This window comes from Patella vulgata, chromosome 4 (assembly GCF_932274485.2).
Source record: "Patella vulgata chromosome 4, xgPatVulg1.2, whole genome shotgun sequence".
Classification (NCBI taxonomy): Eukaryota; Metazoa; Mollusca; class Gastropoda; family Patellidae; genus Patella; species Patella vulgata.
This window is the reverse complement of record NC_065882.2, coordinates 22,162,010-22,187,959: the sequence shown is the minus strand read 5'-3', so window position 1 is coordinate 22,187,959 and position 25,950 is coordinate 22,162,010. Positions and strand designations below refer to the sequence as shown.

Genomic DNA, 25,950 nt, shown 5'->3' with positions numbered 1-25,950 from the left:
TCAAATTTTACACTTCAAGGAAGGGTTGATGAAAACTGCCGCGTGCTGGTTTATCTATCCATGTTAGCATTCCTATCTGTTCTTGCATACGATTTACTGTTTAGCGTATCTTTGCCTTAGTGTGTTACTTTTAATTTAATCGGGAGACGTGTTCGTCGACGTCAACGTCATCCGACAACACTGCAAGAATTGGCCGTGGCACTGCAAGAGAAGTGGGTCAGATTGCCCCAAATCGTGATTGGACGGTTGATTGGGAGCATGCCACAACGAATTGCTGAATGTCTGAGGATTGGTGGAGCAATTACTCATTATTAAGACAAAAATCAAAAACGTCCATTTTCACTTTTGACGGTGTATCTCTTTGCGGGTGAAATGGGGCCGTCAGATAAGCCGCCCATCTGAACTGTTTGTTCATGTGTAGACTATTGGCCTGTTATTAACATACGTTGTTTATCTTTAATAAAAACAGCAGTGCATTTCCGCAATATTGTGAAACCACCCCTTTTAATGAAATCAATTAGAATATAGGAAGTAACTGAACACAAACATCTTGGACTTACTTTTCAAACCAATTGTAAATGGAACAGTCACATTGATAGCATAATTAGTATAGTATCAAAATTAGTAAACTGCCTACGCTCCTTGAAATATCGCTTAAACAGAAAATCGCTAAACACCTTATATTCTTCATTCATTCTGATGCACTTGACTATGCCGATGTTATCTGGGACGGGTGCACTGACTACTTATCCAATAATCCCGAATCCCTTTAGCTTGATGCACTACGCACTTGCTTAGTACGGTATAACACTTACCACTATCTGTGGGGCGGTTAAAGGTACTACACGCTTCCCTCAACGCGGAAACTGGGTTTATTCCACTCAAAGAACGACGAAATGGACACAAATTAAAATTACTATACAAAAGTATAAACAACCTGACCCCTCCCTATCTTAAGAATCTCATAAATCTGGAACCAACAAATACATATTCATTTCGAAACGAAGATAAAATGAAAGAAATTTGATGTCGTACTGATATATTTTCTAAATCATTTATTCCATCCAGTATAAGAGAGTGGAATAAACTCAGCCTCCCTTGCAAGAAACTCCAGAACTCTTAAAATATTCTCCGACCATCTCTCCAAATCAGATATAAAAATTCCATCTAGTTACTACAACGGTCAGCGGAAACTTCAGATAATCCATAGTAAACTTAGATTCCGATGTTCTGACCTACAGGTCCACAACCTCAGACACGTTGCTGACAGCCCCGCATGCCTCTGTGGTCACATTTTTGAAGATCCTCATCACTACCTCTTGCAATGCTCCTTACATTCAAATGCACGAAGGGAAACCATAGATAAATACGATCATAAAAAAAATTAACTATCTCTTGTTCGTGTCCACAAAACATTGTACCGATGTAAACAACAATATTTTTAATCAAGTCCACAAGTTTATTGACATGTCAAACCGATTTTAATCTTGCTCATTAAACATACATTATGCAAGAGCTAAATCTGCCTATATTGTATAGGTCTTTCTTTAGGCCTGAAATGTTATATAAACTATTAATTAGACATTAATTAACGTATCCAGACCATAACCAACTCTCGATGTCAACGCTAGCCTGCGATATTTGTTGGATTATGATTCGATTTGCTACATAACTTTCCTTCTCGATTTAACGATTAAATGGATAACCGAGACTATGATTTTTGTCGTACCGACTTTAGTAATGATGACCGAGGCTATGCGGAACTTTTAATCGCTTATTTCTCGGTTCATAGTGGATCAATTTGACTGAAATTTTCAGCAAATTGCCTTTACATTATCTAGTTTTTAACTATTATAGTGAGAACTGCCAACTCGTTATCTAATCTCCCATAATGTATCTTTAATTAATTGTTTTAATTTACAATATTAGTTTTAAATTTACGTGATGATGTAATTAACCAATAATATATATTATATATTGCCATCCGCCTCATCATATGTATTTATATATATTTCTGTATGTGTTTGCCATTTTAACTGTGTATATACACCCATTTTGTTCCTTTGTTTTAATATTATGTACGGTATGTATATTATCTAGGGAGAGGGATTTTACATAGGCTAAGCCTGTTCCCCAATCCCATTCAGACATCCTGAAGAAAATATTGTTTATAAAAAAAAAAAAAAAAAAAGTTTTGTATAATTATTTCTGAATATCGAATCCCCTACTTTTTTTGAAGAGTATATATATAAATGAAATGAAATGAAATGGTGTTTCTACTGTTCTGCTCCGAACTGGGTCAATGAAGACGGGCATACGCCTTACAGTGTGCTATGAGGGGAATTTTGCCCGGACAGCGGCACTTTTTCGGTCTACTTAATTGATGAAAAAATTGAACGTGTATGGACCGCTTTAATCCCGGTTGGCGTTTCCAATAACTGGGTATGTTCCTACCCCTTTAAATAATGTTTACAAACGCGGTGACATTGTCCAGACTAGGTTACCATGACAGTGCACGTGTATGTCGGCGAGTTGGCTATAAAAAAGAGATTTGGTTCTATAGAGGTTATTCGTCGATCTGGTAGGTTAGTAATGAGGTTGTATCATTCTGTCATCTGGCAAGTTGTCCTTCTGTTGCTGTTTGTCTTTATTGGACAAGGTAATATATATATATGACATTACGTACATGCAAATTTATAGTAAGATGAGTTTCACTATTTTCATTTTCAATATGAGTAACCCATTAGTCTTGGCACTGAAATTCACAGCATAATTTTATTATATATCGCATTTTCGCCCCTCATCTAAAATAGAAAATCAGAAGATAAGATAACTTCTTTTTGTGTAAAAACATCCACAATAATAAGTTACCTTCAGGTTCAAAGGCTGTTTGTTTACGCTAATGAAGACTGGTTACCCAATGCTAGGAAGTTGGATGGCTGAATGGTAAACGTGTGCGCATTATATGATAAGGTCTGTCATTGGGTCAGAAGGCATTCAGAGCTGAACTAGCCTGGTAGTATGTGACAGTAGGGTCGTCAGTCCAACCTCGTGGGTTTTCTCCGGGTCCTCCCACTTCTATAGACCTCTACGCACAAGCGGATTATTGAGATAAATTTGAACCATGTTAGTCCCGAAATGACCTTGTTTGTGTTGAGTGGACGTTAAACCCCATTTCTCTTTCTCTTATGCCATGCAGTGTGCTACAACAAGAATGTTGCACCTCAGTCTTTCATCAAACCCGAACGACTAGATCACTGCTTGTCGGGTGCTCCATCCTTCACCACTGGCAAAGGAAACCATGCCGGAAAATCCAGAGGAACTTTCTGGACCAACCCCAGGAACGGCCCCGATACCCCTTGGCTAGTGCATTGATGTCTTACCCACTGAGCCACTGTGGCTCCCTCATTGTAAATTGTTAGATCCAGCTGTCATGAAGTCTAATTGATTTTCACCCCTGTCTGTCCCTCAACAATTCCAGTAAGTGCTCTACAGGTCAAATCGTTTTCTACAAATTAGATCACATTGTTTGATTTGTCCTAAAAAGAAATACTATCAAAGTCGAGCAATGACATTTCAGAGTTAATTATGGACTTCCCCCTCATCACAGAAACTTTTTTAAAAAGTCTTTAGAATGAACAGTTTAAAAACATTTTTGAACAATGCAGAATATTCAGGCATTCCCCTCACATGTTGAATGTGATGTATAGGTGACAGTAAATTAGATTATTTTCGTACCATATTGAGACTTTGTTGGACAATTTTATGTGTTCTCTTCGATCCTGATCCTCAGGCCTCAGAATTTGAAACCCATCCTTCATAATGCTGGTGGTGGTGAGGTTGCATTTGTTGCCTGGTAATGTTATATTTAAATAGGTAGCAAAGTGAACTGTCAGTATGCACCAGATACTTCCACCAATGAGATTAAACAGTTGGTTTCCCTCGGCCAATCGTATTTATATACAAGCAATTCTCAAGTTAGAGGTGAGTTTTTTTGTAGCTCTAATTCTTAGTTTCAATTTTGGCTTACTCTGCTAAAAGAAGAAATAATCTCAACATTGACTTTATTCACTGTACATAAGATATTGAAAGAAAGCCAAATCCACTGAAATAAACTATTTTATTGACCAAAATCATAGAGGGTTCAGTGCCATTTTTAAAAGGTGGATTTGATTTTCAAATTAATGAAATGCCCTGGATACGACTCTTTATGATAAAAAGTTGTACTAGGTTTAATGAATGGGTAAGCATACCCTGCCTCACACACCACCAATACCATCAATGGTAGAATAAACAGTTATCATATGCCCATATGGAAATGTGGACGTATACGTCGCCCTTGTCCGTCTGTCGTCCACAATTTCTTGTGAACGCTCTTACTCCAAAAGTTATTATCCGATTGTTTTAAAATGATATAATGTGGTTTACATTTTTATTTTAGTGAGATGAAGAAGCCTATTTTATTTCTGTTCATTACGTCTAGAGTTATGTCTCGTTTCACTTTATATTGAACCTTGTGACCGCTCTTAACACCGAAAGTTATCATCCAATCTTTAAGAAATTTATATGCATTATTTAAATTAGTGAAACCATGAAGCTTCTTGAATTTCAGCAATTTACAATAATTACTTCTAGAGCTATGGCCCTTGTTTCGCTTTGTTCAACTTTGCTCGAAATTTATATGCATCATTTAAATTTGTAAAACAAAGGACCTTGTTTTACTTTGTGAACCTTGTGAACATTTGAATGACAAAAGTGATCTTCCGATCTGTATGAAATTTATATGCATAATTTAAATTAGTAAAACGAAAAAGTCTGTCAAATTTCAACAATTTCTGTAGACTACTTCCAGAGTTGAGGCTCTTGTTTCAGTTTGTAGAACCTGTATGGAACTGTCTTGTAAAGGCACCCAATTTCCTACAAAGGAATAAATATGCAACAACCCATAATTGTTGACCGCTCGGACGATTTAGCTGCTGTGGCTGTATGTTTTGTTGCCTGGCAACCCATCTTTAATGTTTTTGTTCCTCACCTTAAGTTTACCCTTTGCTGGCAGGAAGCTACTAAAATTAGTTATAAGTTATAATTTATAACTAAAGCCTAATCATTTTCATTGGCAGAGAATTATATACAGTACTTATAATGTGTGCATTTGTGTGCTGTTAATTGAAGTAGGGATTATTTAACTATTTTATGTTTTAAGAAAAAAGAGCACTAGAAGATGAAAACCAAGAGAAAGAAATAGAGGATGATCTATTCTTGGATATAGACAGACGTAATTCAAATTCAGAAAAACCTAAATACAAGTTTGAAGATTTAAGTAAATTTAATGGAAAATGTTTTGATTTCAAGTTTATGTTGAGTAGAATTATGGGAGGTTTTCCAACGACATCATTGAAAAAAACCAGTAAGTATGATTTAAAATATTCTAGTATTTTATTAAAATATGTCCTGAAGATGTTGGAAGTAGATGGTGTCAGATTTGATCAGATTGAAGAATACTTTAAGGGAATCGGTTTAAATCCTTCAAAAATTAGTTTGGGATGATAACAAGACCTAAAATTGAATATAAGATTTACTATAATTAGTCGAGCCATATTAAGTTTATCATTTAATATAGCTCCCATTACTGCAATAGATGCTTTCTATGGCCCTGTACAATTAAATATAATTTATTAACATAATATATTATATAACTAATTTGCTCATTTGGCAATGTCTTTTTCTGACCGGTAGTCATTGTATACGGAAGGATTGGTTAAGATCCGGTTTTTATACGCTCACATAGAAAAATGTGGTCATACATGTGTATTGCAGTCTCCCCAGTCAGTCCATTGGTCTGTCGCCCATAATTTCTTGTGAACAAGGGGGGTGGATGGCCGAATGGTTAGCACGTGCATGCTGTATCATAAGGCCTGTCATTGAGTCAACTGGCGTGGTTTCGAATCCCCGGTTGTAGGTGACAAGGAGTAGGGTCGCCTGTCCAACCTCGTGGGTTTTCTCCGGGTCCTCCGTTTTTTTCACTGTTAAAGACCCCTACGCGCAAGCGAATTATTGAAATAAAATTAAACCATACGTTAGTCCCGAAATGACCTAGTTTGTGTCGAGTGGACAATAAACCCCATTTCTCTCTCTTTCTTGTGAACACTCCACAGACTACATTTATCATCTGAATGTTTTGTAAATGCCCCCCCGCCCCCTCCCAAATATCTACAAAAGAATAAATATGCGGCATCCCTTGTCGACCACTAAGACAATTTAGTTGCTGTGGGCGTATGTTTCCTTGCTTGGCAACCTATCTTTTGTTAAATTAAATCATTCAATGTTCTGAGTAACGTTCCGATTAACATATGTACCAGTAGCAGGTATTTGTATTCTACATCAGCTTGAATAGGTAAAAGTGTACTTCAATCAGGGTATCAAATGAGCTTTGTTATTTTTACTTTTGAGATTCATTTTGTTTTCTTTGGAGTGGCTTTCAGGTATTTTTTTGGCAGACTGACAAAGAGATTATTACATAGTGGGGAAAAATCAATTAACCGATTTCAATTTCATATATTTTATGTATTTCTTTTGACAGCTGAAATCAAGCTTAATACTATTCACATACGAGCTTTAGCAGATAGAGCATTAACAATGATCAAGATTGTCCGTAGACCAGATCTGATTGCCGAAGATTTAGTGTTTTCCTTATCTGAGAACATTCTGACAGACCTAAAGAAATGCCCATCAACCCAGCTACACCAAGCTCTAATGTGTAAGATATTTACATCCCTACATTACTCCAGAATTAAGTGAAAGATTGTTAAGATTCTGCTCGATGAACAGTACTCTTTAAAACAAGTTTTGGAAATTACATAGCACAAGAAGCCCAATTTCTCTAACAATTTCAAATTTTTAACTGGGCAAAACTCCTGATCATATTGAACTTAAATTAGACGTCTTTATGACTTCAATTTCATTAACATTCAGATAATCTTCTATAGATCAGTTATTTGGTGTGACCGTGATCATTTATTCTTAAATCATTTTACAAAATCTGTGCTTCTTTCAATTCCCTTCCCCGCCATCTTTAGCAAGCAGCAACCTGTCACATGCTCCACTTACCTTACAAACAGATAAATATGTGCCATCTTTGTGAACTGTTTGGATGACTTTGCTGCTTGAGGTTGTTTATTTCCGTAGCCACCAATCTTTGTGGGGAAAGGTTCAAGCCTCCAGGAATCTTAAGCTGATATGGTGGGGTGTATATTTCATGGATGATAAATTCTACTTGATTTGAACCCATTTTTAAATTAGTTTTACAAAAAAAATTTCAGATGGTTTATCAAGATCCTTTGTTTCTTACAAGAAAAATAACCACACAATTATTAGAAATGTGACCAAAAAAGTGAAACAGTTAACTGTGAGATTAAAAGTAAATCCTATGCAGCTTGTCCAGACCGTTTACAGTACTTTATCTATGAATTTATTAGAACATATTCGTCAAACTGATTATAAAGGTAAGCAAATATTATGTACTTTGATGTAACCGATAATGCAGTCATGCATGCCCCCCACCCCCCATTTCTCTAACACATCCATAATGCATTCACTTTATAGAAGTACCATATTATTGTTGTAATAGATGGTTCATCATACTAAGGATATGATTCAAGTCGGAAAAATTATCATGTTGCGAGTCAAGATTATTCAGTCCTAATTCTTTAAAATCATTGATAAATACGAGGCTGTGATTGGTTGAAAATGTTGCATTGACAAGTGGACAATTTTTATACGCCCCCATTTTCATGTGGACGTATATTGTCACAATTCTTATCCGATTTTGACGAAACTTGAAATATTAAGTTGATCTCCAAAAGATCTTGGTTGCTTTCGATATTGCCATGTATTGGATCGAAACTTCATGGATTATGGCCCCTGATTGTACAAAATATCACGTTTTTAGCTTGTGGACACTCTAGAGGTCACAATTTTCATCTGATTTTGATGAAACTTGAAACGCATGTTTATAACCCAAAGATCATGGTTCCTTTCGATATTTATGCATATGTGATCATCACTTCCTGAATTATGGCCCCTGATTGTACGAACAATTACGTTTTTAGCTTGTGGCCCATCTAGAGGTCAACATTATCTGATTTAAAACATTTGAATATATCACCATTACAACGTAATAATGGTAGAGTTCGAATTTTGTGAATATCAGACCAAAGGGAGAGAGACTAAAACTAAAGGTTCGCCCTACATTCATGGGTGACGGCGTAGGAATATTTGAGCTGTGTCCAGATATTGTAGCATACAGAAGTATTCATTCATAGAACACAGTGAAAGATCACTTGCCAGTTTTTATTCAAACGTCTCTTCTTGGGCCATGCAAAAGGGGGTGGGGGGAATGGGGAAAGGAAGAGAGACTAAATATAACTTTCGCCCTACATTCATTGGTGACAGCGTAGGAATATTTGTTGAGCTGTGTCCAGATATTGTTCCACACAGGTGTATTCATTTATAGAACCCTGTGAAAGATCACTTGCCAGTTTTTATACACCCACATAAACTTTTGGTAAATCGAAGGTTGTTCGGACCCTCTAGAGGTCACAATTTTGATCCGATTTCGATGAAACTTGAAATACATGTTTATAACCCAAAGATCTTGGTTTCTGTCGATATTCGCGCATATCGGATCGTAACTTCCTGAATTATGGCCCTTGATTGAACAAAAAATCACGTATTTAGCTTGTGGTCCCTGTAGAGGTCACAATTTTTATCCGATTTAAAAAAAAACGTGTGAATATATCACCATTACACCTAAGATCTTGGTTCCTTTTGATAATCACGGATACCCGAACTTAACTTTCTGGATTATGGCCCCTGATTGTTCGAAAAATCGCATTTTTAGCTTTCAGATTCACTAGAGGTCAAAATTTTTTTCAGATTTAAAAACAGTTTAAATACATCACCATTCCACCATAATGAAGGTTGAATTCGTATTTCGTGAAAATCGAAATGGAACTGTCCGACAAAATGGACGCTCTTTGTATGTAAATTGTGTAGAAGTGTGTAATACGAAGTTAGTGGACCCTCTAGAGGTCACAATTTTTATCCGATTTTGATGAAACTTAAAACATATCTTTATATCCCAAAGATCTGTTCCGTTTGATATTTGCGCATTTCAGGCCATAACTTTCTGGATTATTGCCCCTGATTGTATTTCGTGAAAATCGAAATGGAACTGTCCGACAAAATGGACGCTCTTTGTATGTAAATTGTGTAGAAGTGTGTAATACGAAGTTAGTGGACCCTCTAAAGGTCACAATTTTTATCCGATTTTGATGAAACTTAAAACATATCTTTATATCCCAAAGATCTGTTCCGTTTGATATTTGCACATTTCAGGCCATAACTTTCTGGATTATTGTCCCTGATTGTACAAAAAAATCACGTTTTGTTTTTAGCTGGTTCTCTATCCGTCATTTGCAAAATGTGGGCGTATCTTGCCTGGCAGCCGCGGTTATTCAAAGTGCCTCTGTTTGTGCAAAATCTCCCCAACCAACAGATTTTCGTGTTTGACTAACTAAAATTTAGTCCCGAAGGATCCCCACCTTCTTTATTTATATGATTGCAGCATTTGAACAATTTCAGATTTAGAAGAAACCATGACAAAATTAGAAAAAGATTTAGAGAAATTACTAAAAGAGGAAAATGTGGATGTTAACAAAATTCAAAGTATGGTTACCAATCGTTTGGGTAGTGTTCGTAGATGTGGCAATGACCAAAGTGTTGGGAGAATGTTTGGTAAAATGGCGATGGCCATGCAACAATTGTAAGATTAATAACATATAAATAATAGATTAATAACAGTCCAAAAGAATTGATGAGATATTTATTTATGTAGGTGTTGTGTAACTTTTAGAATGCTGGCCTGCAATTTTCACTGCATGACATGGTAACCATCAAATGTTTGATACATAGGTTGTTTGCCTTCCAATTTTTCATAGAGGTGCGTGAGATTGCAACTATAGGATATCCTTTTTATACGCCCACATTTTTAGATGGACGTATATTGTCGTCACCCCTACAGGTTACAATTTTTATCTGATTTTGACGAAACTTAAACAATGATCTTGGTTCCTTTCGGTATTGGCATGTATTGGACCAGAACTTCATGGATTATGGCTCCCTGATTCTACGAAAAATCTCTTTAAGCTTGGGGTCCCTCTAGAGGTCACAATTTTTATCCGATTTTTAGAAAACGTTCAAAATTTATCCCTGTTATATGCAATTGATGGTTGAGTTCGAATTTCGTGAATATCGGACCGAAACTTCCCGACAAACTGGCAGCTCCCTGTACGCAATTAATGTTAATATATGTAATATCAAGGTTGTGGTCCAGAGGTCACAATTTTTATGGGATTTTGATGAAATTTAAAATATTTATATCCCAAAGATCTCGGTTTTGATATTCGCACATATTAGATCGTAGCTTCCTGGATTATAGCCCTTGTTTGTACGAAAGAAAATCACGATTTAGCTTGTGGACCCACTAGAGGGCACAATTTTAATCCAATTTTTAACAAAAAACCTGTTAAAGTGTCATTATGGTGTAACAGTGATATATTTAAGTTCAGATTTTGTAAAAATTGGACCAAAACTCTGACAAACTGGCTGCTCCCTCTACGCAAATAGTGTAAAAGTATGTAATACCAAGGTTGTGGACCCTCCAGTAGTCACATATTATATCTAATTTGATGAAACTTATGTGTAAGTTTATATCTGGCTTCCTTTCGATATTTGTGCATATCGGACCCTAATTAACTTCCTGGATTATGGCTCCTTATTGTACAAAATATCACTTTTATTTAGCTCGTTCTCTGTCCATCTCTTGCAAAATGTGGGCGTATCTTGCATGGCAAATGCTCGTTATAAACTTTCTCCGATTGGTTATTAAAAACCCATATGAAATAACCTGCAAAATTCTATTACTGGCTGAAAAATAATTACAAAGATAGGATGCAGCTCGCAATTAAAAGTTGAACTTGCCAAGACACTGTGCATGTGCATAATCCAGAGTAGATTATATCGACTTATATATAGCCAACGCACGTGAAATTTACTACACATCTATCCACTAATAAAGCCAAAAAATAAAAAAAATAAATCAGCTTTTTGTTACAGAAGCTGTAAAAAAAATGAGGTTTTTCTTCTTTTAATTTGCTTTATTAACTATACTTTAGGAGTGTCATCTTCGAAATACTCAGGTTTGGCAAGAACAGGCTACTAGTATTTTCCTTTTTGCTTTACAAGGTTCTTCAGTCATAGAGTTGATTTCTTGTTCTAGCTTTCTGTTATGTTTCGTAGAAAAAAGTCTTGATTATCCAGGCTTGTCAATTACCGAAGAACGGTCGGTAGACTGGTTTAGTGTGGCGACCAGCTTCAAACCAAGGGCATGTAACCTATTTTGCACTAAAAATGCCAGGATGTAATGTCCACTTGTCGTTTCCGGCTCTTTTTTTATAAATTGATGTTTAAATTGTTATAACTTTGCACACATATGATCATTTATTTAGTGACAATATATCTGTGATTTTCTCCTTTACCCCCCCCCCCCCCAAAAAAAAAAACAACTATGGTAAACTGCATAAATAATTAAAGCATCAGTCGGTCTTTGATGTTCCATTTCAAATATACCTTAATAATTTGTCTTGATGTACAATTTTCATTTTCTTAATTTTAGCCCCATTACAATTGTCTCTACACATTTGCTGCCCTGTCTGGTTGGTCTACTATGGAAATATCATTACTAGCCTCACCTGGTTTCTGTCCAATGCCAAAGATACTTTAAATAATGGTATAGATATTTGGGTTTTCAGATCAAAAGGTTTAGACCGTAAAGATATAGCAGCATCGTTGGGAGTTCTTAAAAGATATGTGCCAAGACAAAAGTTACAAAATGTCATAACTCAACTACGTAACCTGAGTAGGCACATGTTAAGAAATCTACAAAAACTCTTCAAGGCTTTGGTAGGAAAGAACAAAAGTTATATCATCAATCAAAAGATTTTAGGTATGTTTTAGTGTCTACTGAAAATAAATGGATTCCTTATGTTGTGATGTTTAACTAGTATTGATAAGAATGTTGTCGACTTTTCTATAGTAGCAGATTATAGTAGAGGTCGAAAGTGTCAAAGTGATTTGACAGAAAGCTCGGAAATCAGGGAGCACTTGATATTGATCCTAATGAGGTAGAGCTCTGGAGTGCCCTCCCACCTCCGCCAATTCGTCTTTAGACGATATCATGGAATGGTAGCATAGATCTTATGTCGCTATTCCATAATGTATTATGCTGCTCCTCGGGATTTACTTATCATAATATAGTTTTGGACAAGGCAGTTATCATGAAGTTTGCAATTTGGAAACTAGAAAGCAACTTATGTAATATGTCCTCTTCATTTTTTGGTCCCCTAATTAATGGCGTTTAAAGTATTTGACATTTTGCAGTTCATTTTTTTTGAGTAGGTGATTTATCACCCAAAAAGCTATTGCAGAACTATCAGACTCCTTTATTGGGATCAAAAGGATGATTTAAGTAACCTTGATGAGTCCGAAAAAAGTTGCCAGAAAATATTCTATGGTTTGAACAATCTTCCCCTAGTCGTACGAACATGTGAGTTTTATCTCTTGTCTAAAATGTCTGATAATCAAGATGACAACATCGCTGTCTTAATTGTGCAAGGAAATTTTGAAAACATTCCTTAATCTGAATGCGAACATATCAATCCCCCCCCCCCTCCACCAACACAGCTTATTGCCTCCTTGTATGCAAAGGTTGTGGACCCTAGTCACAATTTTTATCGGATTTTGATATGAGACTTCCTTTCGATTTGCCTATATTCAAGCATATCGGAATGTAACTTCCTGGATTATGTCCCCAGATTGTACAAAATAGATATATATTTTTTTTTTTTTTTTTGCATTTACTGTCCAACTCTTGCAAAAATGTGGGTGTATCTTGCATGGCAACCGCTTGTTTTCTGTTTTTATAGATAAAGATCAGTATGAACAACTATTAAGAATTTTGAATTTTTTGGGAAAAGATTTGTTCTCAAATGGTAAGTTATCTTTGAATTATGTAAATTATCAATGGCTGAACATCCAATAAAACTGGTTGATTTGACTGTTGATAAGTCTGCTGTCATAGATTTGATATAATTATCAAACTAAATAATGGACATGTCTCTAGTAATATTGAGTTGCATGTATGGCTTGAATCTGTCTATGAAGTTATAGTAAATATTTTATATTTACTACATTATGTATCAAAACCTTACACCATATAGGAATAATCTTTTGAGGGGGTTGGCGTGGTAATTTAACAGGCTGAAATATCCTCTATGAAAATTTTGTATTTCTATAGGCTAATATTCAGACTTGGTTTGTTAAGATTTATTTTTCTCCATAAAAAATTTGCATGTGATTCATATTTCCAGATAAAATTAAACAATTGGGAAAAAGAGATTTAAGCAATGTAATGGATGATGAACTTCGAGCATTTCAGTTTGAAAAAAGGGACAGTTCTAATCTTGATGTGAAAAGACGGAGAAATGATAACCAAGACAAAAGACGGATTACCAATAGTTCCTTAAAATATTTGTTAAACTGGATAAAGTCTCAAATTAAAAAGAATAAAAGTCAATTTAAACGTAAAAAAATGAATAAGAAGTCGTCGAAGAGCAACCTAAAGCCGCAGACCAATGTACAACATTGCTTTAATTTTGAATCTGCTGTAAGCAAGATTATTGGTGGATTTCCTAGTGTTGAATCATCAGCAGGTATGTTTGAGAAAATAATATATATATATATATATATATATTAAAAAAACAGATAGCGAAGACTCTGTGTTAGATATTAAACCACTTGGAAATAAACTGGGGCGGGAGGAAGGATGGGGATGGAATCTCTAATTCTGGTAAAAGCCCTTGTGAAACTAAATTGTTACAAAGATCAATCCTCAGTTTAATTCCAACTTTTCCCATTTGTGTACATACTTTACGTTTACAACAGAATCTTAAATAAGCTGTACCCCTCAAATCAATGTTGACCCAATTATGTTGAAAAAAAATCCCCATCCGGAACACCAAATCATTTGTTTGCTAACCATTTCCAATACTTCAAAAGTTGTACATTTTCGGTGTGTTTATGGTGCTTCCTGATATATTGGTATGCCATCATTTTTTCCAGCTAAAGTAGTGTTGGGAAAGAATGATTTTAATGGTTTAATTGAGAAGTCGTTAACACTCGAAAGACTAATGAATCAACCAAATTTAGCTACACAGGAACTAGTATACTCCATGACTGAAAAAGTTCTTGAGAAACAGAAACTTTGTCCATCAGCTATGCTTGGGCGAGTTTTATTTTGTAAGTATCACTTCAACACAACTGTAATATTATGGATTATCTCTACTTTGGATCACATTGCTTTAGACCCCATTTTCACCAGTATGAATGGAATGAAATCAGACTCGAATCAGACTTGACTTTGTTTGTTGACCATTTGATCGATCAGTGTTTTCAATGGCAGATTTTGTTCCACGTAGTGGTTTCACTCAATCACCGTTATTTGATAGCAGCGATAAAGACAAATAAGAATACATTAAAATCTCACTTAAAATGATATTTAAACAAACTGAATACAGACTGTATATATAAAGGGAAGGCCAAATCTTTAAAACAGATTATTCCATTTAAATGGGAACATTCAAAACAAAAACAGTGCAGAACAGTTGAATGTTAAACCCCATTATTTCATTTCAAAACAGAAAGTTTGGATGATCTGTTATTTTCGATTAATGTTGGGATAAGTTCTATCAATTAGGAAGAGGTAGATTGGTTTACTAAAACTTTTTAAATGTGGCTTAGACTTTGCGAAAGAAATGGACACACAAATTTGATGGCATTCACCTTAATTTCATTCATATTCTAGAGGAAATGTCCATATATTCCATAGATAATTTGGTCATCTGTTCTGATCCCAAGGCTTGTATTTATATACACCCACATTATATATATGATTGAGTTGATATACGTTAAAGATTGAGTGTTTTAAATTTCAGATGCATTAGCTCGTTCTTTTGATAGTTATGAAACTAAAATATCCAAAAGTTTAAATAACTTACTGCAGAAAACAGCAAAGGGGAAATATGCAAAGAGAGTTATTACATTGATTGATCAAATAAACCAGTGGTCAGTTGTTGAGCTGTTGACCGAAGTCAGATCTGCCGACTATTTGAGTAGGTTTTAACTAAATCATCATATTTTAGCGATCTCTTAATAATTCAAACTGGATTGGCAATGACATTACATTATGCACGTAAAAAATATAACTTTTAACGTGATTGGCCAGTTAATTCTTAAGCCCAAAATTTGAATATCCGTAATAGTGACACGTTTTGAAAACTGCATGAGGTCATGTAAAATTAGAGTTCATAGTTCTTGACCCATTTCCACATTTTTCGGTCAGGCAATACATGCTAAAATTTAATGCAGATCTAAATAGACAAAACGTATGGATTACCAAATAGGTAATAGATTCAAATATAAATTCTTGCAATACATCCATGCCACTAAATATTACATAACGTTTGGCTGAATTTATATGAAATGCAAGTTTTATGATTAACGTTTGGTATACCTATGAGAAATCCATAGAAAACTATTGAAGCAGGCACTTTACTGCCCGACGTGTTTTGAAAATTATTAATTGATTTTTTTCAGTCTTCAAAATAACTTTTTATGAAAGTCAAATATGCAAAGTTATGCAAATATTACTTGTAGACATTATAATTACCAGCTCATTTCGGCTAAAGGGTAAATTATCCTTCATCTTCTGTAGACGAACAGTTAAATATGCACATGTATAGAGAGAACCATTTATTAAAAAGTGTAGCCCCAAATCCCCTCGTAGTTATAAAATTATAAAATTGCAAGCTAGGTAGGCCTAAAACATGGGAAGGGAAAATAAGGGAGGGATTTAACTGTTTGTCTACGAAGAGGATTCAGATAATTCTGATTATCCTTCAGGTTATACCTTAGTCTAATTAAGAATTATCCTTCATCCTCTTCTGTAGACGACCAGTTAAATATGCAGATTTCAAAGAAAATTGTGTTTAATTTACTAACTCTGCACGTGTCTGATTTTTCAGTCTTTTTCCGGTGCTGTAGTTTTATTACAGAGAGAAGCTAATATGGTTTCAGTCAATACCCCTCGTACTGCAACTAATAGTATTAGTAATAATGCAGTGGCTGAAACTTGTATGAGCACAAAAGTTAAGGGTCATCATTATCAGCCTGTGACATTGTCATCTCCGACAGCATTGCCGACTTCAGACAAGCTACCATTTGCCAACAGCAAAACATTCCGGACAGTGAAGTTTATGTTTTGGATGACAAGTGTGATGCTGAACAACAAATGTTCTTTACTTTGACCGAAGACCAGCATTTCAAGGCCTATTGTAATTCAGAGACAGATAGTCTTGGACGTTCAGAGCATCCATTTTTTAGGTTCGCCTATTCCATGGCTTTATTCTAGCAAACCAACTAGTACCGTCACTTCCACCTCCATGGAAACGAGGCCCAAGATGGCAGCCCACAGTGTTGTCGGAAGAAACCATTTTTTCTCTTCATTCGGCATTGGGAATAGGACAAATTATTAATTCCATTCAAGAAATCAAATCGGCTCTTGGTAAACGGATTGGAAACAATAGTTTTATTGATGATTCAGCACCTAAGGACAAGTCAAGAAAACTTAACTCCGGAAAACGATGGTTTTTACGATGATGTCCACAACGTCAATGGTGGTTCTTGTGATTATGACGATGAACACAATGGTGTTGATACTCGTGACAAGGAGGATATCGAATCTCCAGATCTAGATATTCAGAAAAATAACAGATTCTCTGAGGCTATTTAAAAGACTAAAACCAGTAAACCAGTTTATGACATACTGGCCTCTATGCTTACTAGTGCAAGAAAATCCCAGACTGACCTAGTTGATTTCCTAAAATCTGTCAAAGATAAATACCTCTGACGGAATAATACTCTGTATGTCACTGTCCCGTCGATTACCAGTGGAGTTAATAAGAAAATGTCTATAGAGGGCAAAAAAAGAGACCACACTTTCCAACGCTCACAGGACTCCTTATGTTGTGGAATTTATGCAGTAGTGGATTTGGCAGTTCGTTTAAATTCCCTGAAGTTAGAAAACCCTATTAGTGAGGAGTTGGCCATCTTAACTATCATGGCAGAAGATGCAAGTTTTTTCTAACTGGATATTCATCCTTGTTATTATCTTTAGCCAGAAGAATCTCAAACATGTTTTCTAGAGCTAGGTAAGAAATCGCAAAATATCACTGAATTATTTAACAGTGATCTTACAAAGACCTGTAATGATATCCGAGACACCTCAAGTACCACTAACAGGAACATGAAAAGTTTTCCATCTTTTTTCCCCTTCTAATTCCTTTCGCAACAAATCAACAGGTTATCAGAGATCAACATTCTCTACACCAGCTTTGCCAGAGAACAAATTCCAAGTCAGATGGAAATCAACATCAAAACACTTCCAGTGGAACAAAAACAGGAACATGAAATAATAAATGCTGGGTCCCTACGAAACAATTAAACTTTTGGAGAAAACTGACATCCGACAAACAAGTTCTCAATTTAATTCAGGATTACCACACAGAATTTGACACAATTCCATGGCAGTAACAGCCAAGGGTCACCTCTGTACCAAAGAACTCAATAAAAGCAAATATTTTCCAATTAGAAGTAGAAGCCCTTTTGAAGAAAAGAGCAATCATACCTGTTCAGCCAATAACAGGGGAATATCTGTCAACCTTGTTCCCAAGAAAACTGGTGTACCGTACATCCAATTATAAACATGAAGCCACTGAATCAATATGTAATTTCAACACACTTCAAAATGGAGATTTTTCAGACTGTTTTGAGTTTAATTCAATAGGGAGATTACCTGACAAGCATAGATCTAAGAGATGCTTACTTCAGTATTCCAATATCTTTGGAAGATCGAAAATTCCTGCCTTTCCTGTGGAAAGATCAGCAATACGAATTCCAGGGGTGTAATTTATCTGGACGATTCCCTGTGGATGGTAAGGTCTTGTCAATCTTCCAACAGTCTAATTCAGGAGGCAACCACCATTTTTCAGAACGCAGGCTTTGTTATAAATGTAGAGAAATCTTCCCTGTACCAAAAACAGGAAATCATGTTCCTAGGTTTTCACATCAACACGATATCTATGATTATATCCCTACCTCATGACAAAGAAACAATGGTTCTAACGGAGATTCACAACCTACTGAGCTGTACAAGTCCAACAATAAAACAAGTTGCAAGAGTAAGAGGATTGTTGGTGTCAAAATTTTTCGTCAATCTACAAGAGACAAATCTAGGGCACTTTTATAGAAAATCTCTTATCGGGCCACCATGTTTCTATCAGCCCTAGCAGTTTTGGAATTAAGTTGCACTCTGAATCTCTCTAGTGAATGTCAATCCAATACATTTTCCAGAGCCAACAATCATCTTGACAACGGATGCATAAAAGAAGGGATGGGGACCAGAGATGAACCAAACACGGGTATCAGGGTGATGGACAATAGAAGAGAACAAGTCTCACATAAACCTATTAGAACTGAAAGCAGTTCACTTTGCATTGGTAACCCTTGCACCTTCGATTTTCAATCTTCACATACAAGTACAGATCGACAAGTGGACAGTTGCCTACATCAATCACATAGGCTGGACGCATTCTGTAGAACTAGATTTACTGGCCAGAGAAATATAGATTTGGGCTTTATACAGGAAAATCCATCTGTCAGCTGTTCACATACCAGGATTGGACAACATCCATGCAGATTTTCTGAGCAGACATACTTTGGATCTGACTTGCAGTCAAATCACAATGTCTTTATTCAGGTAACAAGGATGACATTTCAACCCAAGATAGACCTTTTTGCCAGCAGACTGAACTTTTAGGTGTCAGTGTACATCTCCTGGCAACTGAATCCAATGGCCTGGGGAACAGATGTATCCTCAATACCTTGGAAACTGATGAAAGTCTATGCCTTTCCCCCCTTCAATCTAACCCTAGTTGTATTAAACACGATATGTCTGGAAAATCCAAAAGTGCTTGGAAACTGAAAGTCTATGCCTTTCCCCCCTTCAATCTAATCCTAGGTGTATTAAACACGGTACGTCTGGAAAATCCAAAAGTGCTGTTGATAACTCCATACTGGACAGCTCAACCATGGTACCACCAAGCTCTAGAACTGTCGTGATAATAAAGGATTTTCGGAACAAGCTAAACACTTAATGTGGAACGCCTGGCGAACAAAGACCAGTAAACAGTATGAATCAGCTTGGAAAGCTGGGTATGCTGGAATAGTAGTTCAAGTCACTGAATTTCTAACCTCATCAGTTTCATGAAGAGAACAAATCCTATAGTGCTCTTAATTCATACTGTTCAGCATTATCATAAGTGCTTCAACCAATTGATGGTTTTCCAGTTGGTAAAAATCCACCTGTTATCCAGTTTAAGAAAAATGTGTTCAATGTCAAGCCAGCTGTGTCTAGATATTGTGTGACATGGGATGTGTCTATTGTGTTAAACTATATCAAAACCTTACCATGTGATTCTAAGCTGACTTTAAGCGAGTCTTCTGCTGATAGAGGTCAATCCATAACGTTACTAGAACTAGAATATTATCAGGGATAAGCAATTTGATTGGTTGGTGCTTTGGGACACGATAACTTTAGTTCTAATTAAGTGAGAGTGATGAAACTTGGTGTATAGTTTCATTACATCAATACCGAGACTAAGTTCGATAATGAACATTTTCTGCTGAGGGTAAGCAGAGCAATAAGCAATTTGATTGGTCTAGACTTTGAAACACAATAACTCTCCTAATTGAGGTGGAATGTTCAGACTTGGTGTAGGCGTTCATTAGGTGAATGCCTTGATGAAGTTCGATGAACATTGTCTGCTTACGGTAAACCGAGATGAGCAATTTGATTGGTTGATGCTTTTGGGCACAATAACTTTGTTTATAATAAAGTGAGAGCTATGGAACTCTGAATATAGATTCATTATATCATTACCTTGACTAAGTTTGATGATGAGAATATTCTGCTTAGGCTAAGGAGCGATAAGGGGGATCACGTGGCTAAGTGGGTAAGACGCTAGCTCGCTAGTCTGGAGGTCGGGTGTTCGATCCCTGCATTGACCGAGAAAGTTCATCCAGATTTTCCGGCGTGGTTCTCCCTTGTCAGTGATGCAGGACGGAGGGGCTGACAAGGAAAGCTGTCTAGTTGTTCGGATGGGACGAAAAACCGAGGTCCCGTGTACACATTGGCGTGCACGTAAAAGATCCCTTGGCAGTTGTCCGGGCAAAATTTCCCTCATAGCACACTGTATGGCGTATGCCCATCTTCATTAGCCCAGGTTAGGAGCAGAACAGTAGGACGTTAAACTCCATTTCATTTCTAAGGAGCGATAAACAATTTGATTGGTCAAGACTTTGGAACATAACTCTGTTTTTAAAGATACATTAGTTAAGAGTTTTATAGAGAGTTGGCCGTTCTTGGTATAGTAATTCAAAAATAGATGATAAAAAAATGTTGAAAATTTCAGTCAATTTACTTTGTTCTGAACAGAATTGTCACTGTTAGAAGTTTGGACTAGAAATAGGCATCAATTGTCTTCACCGTCTATGAGAATTGGCGATTGTTTGACAAACGATAACTCCACCCACATATTCTCGGTTATCAAGTAACATGCTCAATGGCTATGGTAGCCTCGCTTGGCAGGCTTCTCATCACCAGTTTCCGGTTGTAACATCAGCGAGTAACGCTAAACGTTAGCTTGGTCCGCCATTTATTGATTTAATTTTAAATGGACGAGGCTGTTTATATCTAAACCGTATCCAAGCCATTCGTGGGTCTACAGAGTTGATTTTAAGCTTGTTGTATAAATAAACGTCTAATTAATAAATTTCTATAACATCTGAAGCCTAAATAAAGACTTGCAATAGGCAGATTTAGCTCTTGCATAATGTATGTTTAATTGAGGTAGAATGTTTAAACTTGATGTTGATTAGGTGAATGTCTTGACTGAGTTCAATTATAAACATTTCCCGCTAACGCTAGTTAAGCAGAGTCGAGCAATTTCATTGACATTAATTCTGTATGATAAAGAGTGTATAGTTGATAATCAGTTGGATTGCTCGATACTTTTGGAATAGATAAACGTGTATTTAATTAATGTGCCATCCATTTATTTCGGGATTTCCGCGGGGGACATCAGCCTCACTGCTATCAGCATATTTAACTGGTCGTCTACGAAGAGGATTCGGATAATTCCAATTATCCTTCAGGTTATACCCGAGTCTTATTAAGAATTATATTCTATAAGAATAAATTGTTATATATAACTTGTCATGGGTGATCATTATTTGACATAATATGAAGTTGGTCCATGCAGCAGTTCATAATATTATTTAGCTATTGTGATTACATTAATAAGGAAGTATCTTAAGAGCTTCAAAATATACATTGTATGTGTTTGAAAAGTTGATTGAAATTAAATTTGTGATGTGAATTGTTGAAAGATACAAAACCTTTTTTATTTAAATAGGAATAAAACAAACCATGCAGAGACTGTATTATGGTTTGCTTCGTGAATTGAAAAAAGCAGATCCATCAGTTGAGTCGGTAAAAAAGGTGATATTTCATAAAAAGAATAAATGGTCATGGAAGTGTAGCAGTGATGTATCGGTCAGACAACAACTTATCCGCACCAAAAAAAAACTATCGTATTTGTAAGTTTTTATACTCCCACATTTTCATGTTGATGTATATTGTTGTCGCTCCTGTCCGTCCGTCCAAAATTTGTTTGTGGACACTCTACAGGTCACAATTTCTATCTGATTTCGATGAAACTTGAAATATAGGTCTATCTCCCAAAGATCTCGGTTCCTTTCGATATTGGCATGTATCGAACCATAACTTCATGGATTATGGCCCCTGATTGTATGAAAAATCACGTTTTTAGCTTGTTGACACTCTAGAGGTCACAATTTTGATCCGATTTTAATGAAACTTGAAATGCGTGTTCATAACTCAAAGATCTTGATTCCTTTCGATATTCGCGCATATCGGGTCATAACATCCTGAATTATGGCCCCTGATTGTACGAAAAATTGCGTTTTTAGCTTGTCCCTCTAGAGGTCACGATTTTTATCCGATTTAAAAAAAACAAAAAAAAAAACGTTTTAGTATATCACTGTTACACCCCTAATAAAGGTCGAGTTCAAATTTCGAGAAAATCGGACCAAAACTGCCGGACAAAATGGTCGTCCCTTGTACGCACATAGTGTAAAATATGGTATATCAAGGTTGTGGACCCTCTAGAGGTCAGTGATCATCCGATTTTGGTGAAACTTAGAATGCATGTTTATATCCCAAAGATCTTGGTTCCTTTCGATATTCAGGCATATCGGATCGTAACTTCCTGAATTATGGCCCCTGATTGTACGAAAAATCACGTTTTAGCTTGTGATCCCTCTAAAGGTCACAATTTTTATCCGATTTAAAAAAACATTTTAGTATATCACCGATGCACCCTTATGATGCTGGAGTTGTACACAAATAGTGTGAACATCTGGTATATCAAGGTTGAGGTCACAATTTTGATCCGATTTTGATGAAACTTGAAATGCTGTGTAAGAAAACCAGAAGACCCAGAGAAAATCCACGAGATTGGACATGCGACCTTATTCCTTGTCACGTACAACCGGGGAATCGAAATTAAGTTTTGAAAGAACTTTATGAGATTATTGCATTGATTTTATTTTCATCAATCACAGCCTAATGTTCATTGGTGGTTTAATTTCAATATACTGTATTCAAATCCTGTTCAAAGAATTTTATGTAGAATTTGAAATAAATGTAGAAGACCTTGTTAACAAGATAAATGCTACAGTTTTTAACATATTTTTAAGTTTTGTGTTAAGTATTGTGATTATGAGGGGACAAGCTGCATTAATATGCAGTGTTTTACAACCTTCAGTACCAGAGTTCTGCCCATTTTGCTATAAACCTTGTGAATGCGATGGAGGCTATAGATTCCTTTCAAATGTGGTGGTACATTCCGGTCAAGAGGACCAACGCTATCAATATTCAGTGTTCTTCCATTCCAGCGTTATCCCCCATTGCCAAAAACTTTCCCTTTACATTTAGTATGAAGCACTGTCATGAGGACAAACCCTATCAATATTTAGCATTCTGTAACTTCTAGTTCGAGTGCTGTCGACACATTGCTGCTGTGTTTTATTTCCAAGCTTTGCATGACTATCTTTTATTTTTAAGTTTGCAAACTGTTTATACTGATTGCTATATTTATTTTGAACTCATTTTACTTGTAAAATATTTTTGTCACAGCATTATCATATTTTGCTTTGTATTTTATCTAATTTAAAAAGGATATCGAGTATGGCTCCTGCGATTCGTTACCATCTTCAGACATTGAAAGTTACAGCATCTGTTAAGAGAAGGATAGCTAGATCTGTTCAATCTTTGACTACTGGCTTTTTAAGAAATGTAGATAAATTATTTAAGGCATTATTGAACCGCGATGGGAATTATTTACAGAAAAACAAAATACTGAGTAAGTACTTTGGGAATTTTTAAGCTTGTGGACACTCTAGAGGTCACAATTTTGATCCGATTTTAATGAAACTTGAAATGCATGGTTATAACCCAATAGATCTTGGTTTCTGTCGATATTAGCGCATATTGGATTGTAACATCCTGAATTATGGCCCCTGATTGTTGACAAAATGGCCGCCCCTCGTATGCAAATAGTGTAAACATATGTATATCAAGGTTGTGGACCCTCAAGAGGCCACAATTTTTGTCCAAATTTTAAAGAAACTTTAAGTTTATGTTTATATCACAAAGATCTTTGATCCTTCCGATAATTGCGCATATCCGAAAGTAACTTCCTGGATTATGGCCCCTGATTGTTTGAAAAATCGCATTTTTATCTCATGGCTATGGTAAATCAAGATTGTGAACCCTCAAGAGGCCATAATTTTTATCCAATTTTAATGAAACTTAAAATTTATGTTTATATCAGAAAGATCTTGGATCCTTCCGATAATCCTGGATTATGGCCCCTGATTGTTTGAAAAATTGCATTTTTATCTCGTGGAAGTCACAATTTGTATTCAATTTTAAAAATTGTTTAAATATACTATTCAAAAAAAGTAGGGGATATTTGATTTTGGGGGCATAATACTAAAATATGCAAATGACTACGAAAAAAGTCACTATAGAACCTAACAGAAGAAACATTTCCAGTTACATGTGACGCCCAAACGCACCAATAGCTACCGCATGGAATGCAGGTGATGCTTGGGATCATCATGGGGGTCCAACCCAAGATTTGCACGACTCTGACTTTGAATGTTACAGTCATTGTGGCATTGAATTCCAGGGTGGAAACATCAGTTTAATTGTTTTAGTGACCAGAAAACAAATTTTGATATGCGTCGGCTTACCCAAAATGAAAGGTTACGTGCCCTTGGCATGCTACAGATCGGCACAACACAGGCGGTTGTGGCGCGGACGATGAATGTTTCTCAGTCTGTCATAAGCAGGCTATGGTCCAGATACCGTGATACACAATCTGTACAGGACAGACCACGCTCAGGTCGACCAAGGGCGACAACTCAAGCCCAGGATCGATTTATCCGTACCTTGGCCTTGAGAAATCGTGTCATCACAGCAAATCAGATCAGCGCTCGTCTTCAAACAGACACTGGTGTGAGAGTGAGTGGCCAGACGATTCGGAATCGACTGCATAGGGGTCACCTTCGCGCCCGACGTCCTCGCGTGATCCCTTGTTTGAGAGATCATCACATTCAGGCAAGACGTCGTTGGTGTAGGTATCGTCAACACTGGGATAATCGACGCTGGAGCAATGTGATGTTTTCAGATGAGTCAAGGTTCACTGTTGATTTTTTGGACAGACGTAGGAGGGTGTGGCGTCGTCGAAACGAGCGCTTCCAAGACGTTAACGTCATCAGACATGATCGATTTGGGGGTGGTTCTGTTATGGTGTGTGGAGGCATCACTGTTGCTGGAAGAACGGCTTTACATGTTGTTGCAGGGCGTGTTACAGGCCAGTACTACCGGGACAACATCTTGGCAGTCCATGTCGTGCCGTTCGCACGACGTCATGGCCGCCGTTTCATCTTCCAGGATGACAACGCAAGATGTCACAGGGCCAGGATCGTTACAGGTTACCTCCAACAACAGAACATCACCACATTACCTTGGCCAGCACTGAGTCCCGACCTCTCCCCCATCGAGCATGTCTGGGACATGCTTGGACAGAGGTTACGTCAACGTCAACAACGTCCTGCCAATGTCCAAGAACTTGCTGCTGCGTTGCAACAGGAATGGGACAATCTGGACCAAAATGACCTTAGACGTCTCATTAGGAGTATGCCACGTCGGATCAATGCTTGTTTGGCAAACAGAGGAGGATTTACCCGTTACTGACTTGGTTGTGATGCTGTGGTAACTTTGCTGTTTGACCCCGGGTATCATTTTACCCTTATAATGGTCAGTCTGTGCCTTACTTAGTCTAACGATCATTTGGAATAAATCGATGAATGTGAACTTCATTTCATTTTGTCATTTGTTTCTTCGTCAGTTTCATTAGGTGACTTTAATAACACTTAAAAATCAAATATCCCCTACTTTTTTTGAATAGTATATATCGCTGTTACACATCAAACTGCCTGACAAAATGGCTGTTCCTTGTATGCAAATAGTGTAAAAGTATGTAATACCAAGGTTGTGGACCTTGT

At 36.5% G+C, this 25,950-nt stretch overlaps 1 protein-coding gene across 2 annotated transcripts in view; it reads left to right on the top strand.

The window, feature by feature from the left end:
* The first annotated feature begins 2,552 nt into the window (after positions 1 to 2,552).
* Positions 2,553 to 25,950, top strand: part of LOC126818097 (uncharacterized) — a 32,436-nt gene continuing 9,038 nt past the window's right edge. Inside the window, exons 1-13 of one of the 2 annotated variants that reach the window (XM_050545297.2) lie at positions 2,554 to 2,659; positions 3,877 to 3,984; positions 5,204 to 5,407; positions 6,581 to 6,757; positions 7,320 to 7,502; positions 9,643 to 9,823; positions 11,871 to 12,064; positions 13,044 to 13,109; positions 13,488 to 13,829; positions 14,239 to 14,415; positions 15,111 to 15,287; positions 21,708 to 21,891; positions 23,554 to 23,738. In XM_050545297.2, coding sequence (XP_050401254.2) covers positions 2,593 to 2,659; positions 3,877 to 3,984; positions 5,204 to 5,407; positions 6,581 to 6,757; positions 7,320 to 7,502; positions 9,643 to 9,823; positions 11,871 to 12,064; positions 13,044 to 13,109; positions 13,488 to 13,829; positions 14,239 to 14,415; positions 15,111 to 15,287; positions 21,708 to 21,891; positions 23,554 to 23,738 — 2,245 coding nt within the window. In that variant the 5' untranslated portion in view covers positions 2,554 to 2,592. Of the gene's footprint in view, positions 2,660 to 3,876; positions 3,985 to 5,203; positions 5,408 to 6,580; positions 6,758 to 7,319; positions 7,503 to 9,642; positions 9,824 to 11,870; positions 12,065 to 13,043; positions 13,110 to 13,487; positions 13,830 to 14,238; positions 14,416 to 15,110; positions 15,288 to 21,707; positions 21,892 to 23,553; positions 23,739 to 25,950 lie in introns of both variants that reach the window. The other variant, XM_050545298.2, reaches the window with a different exon arrangement.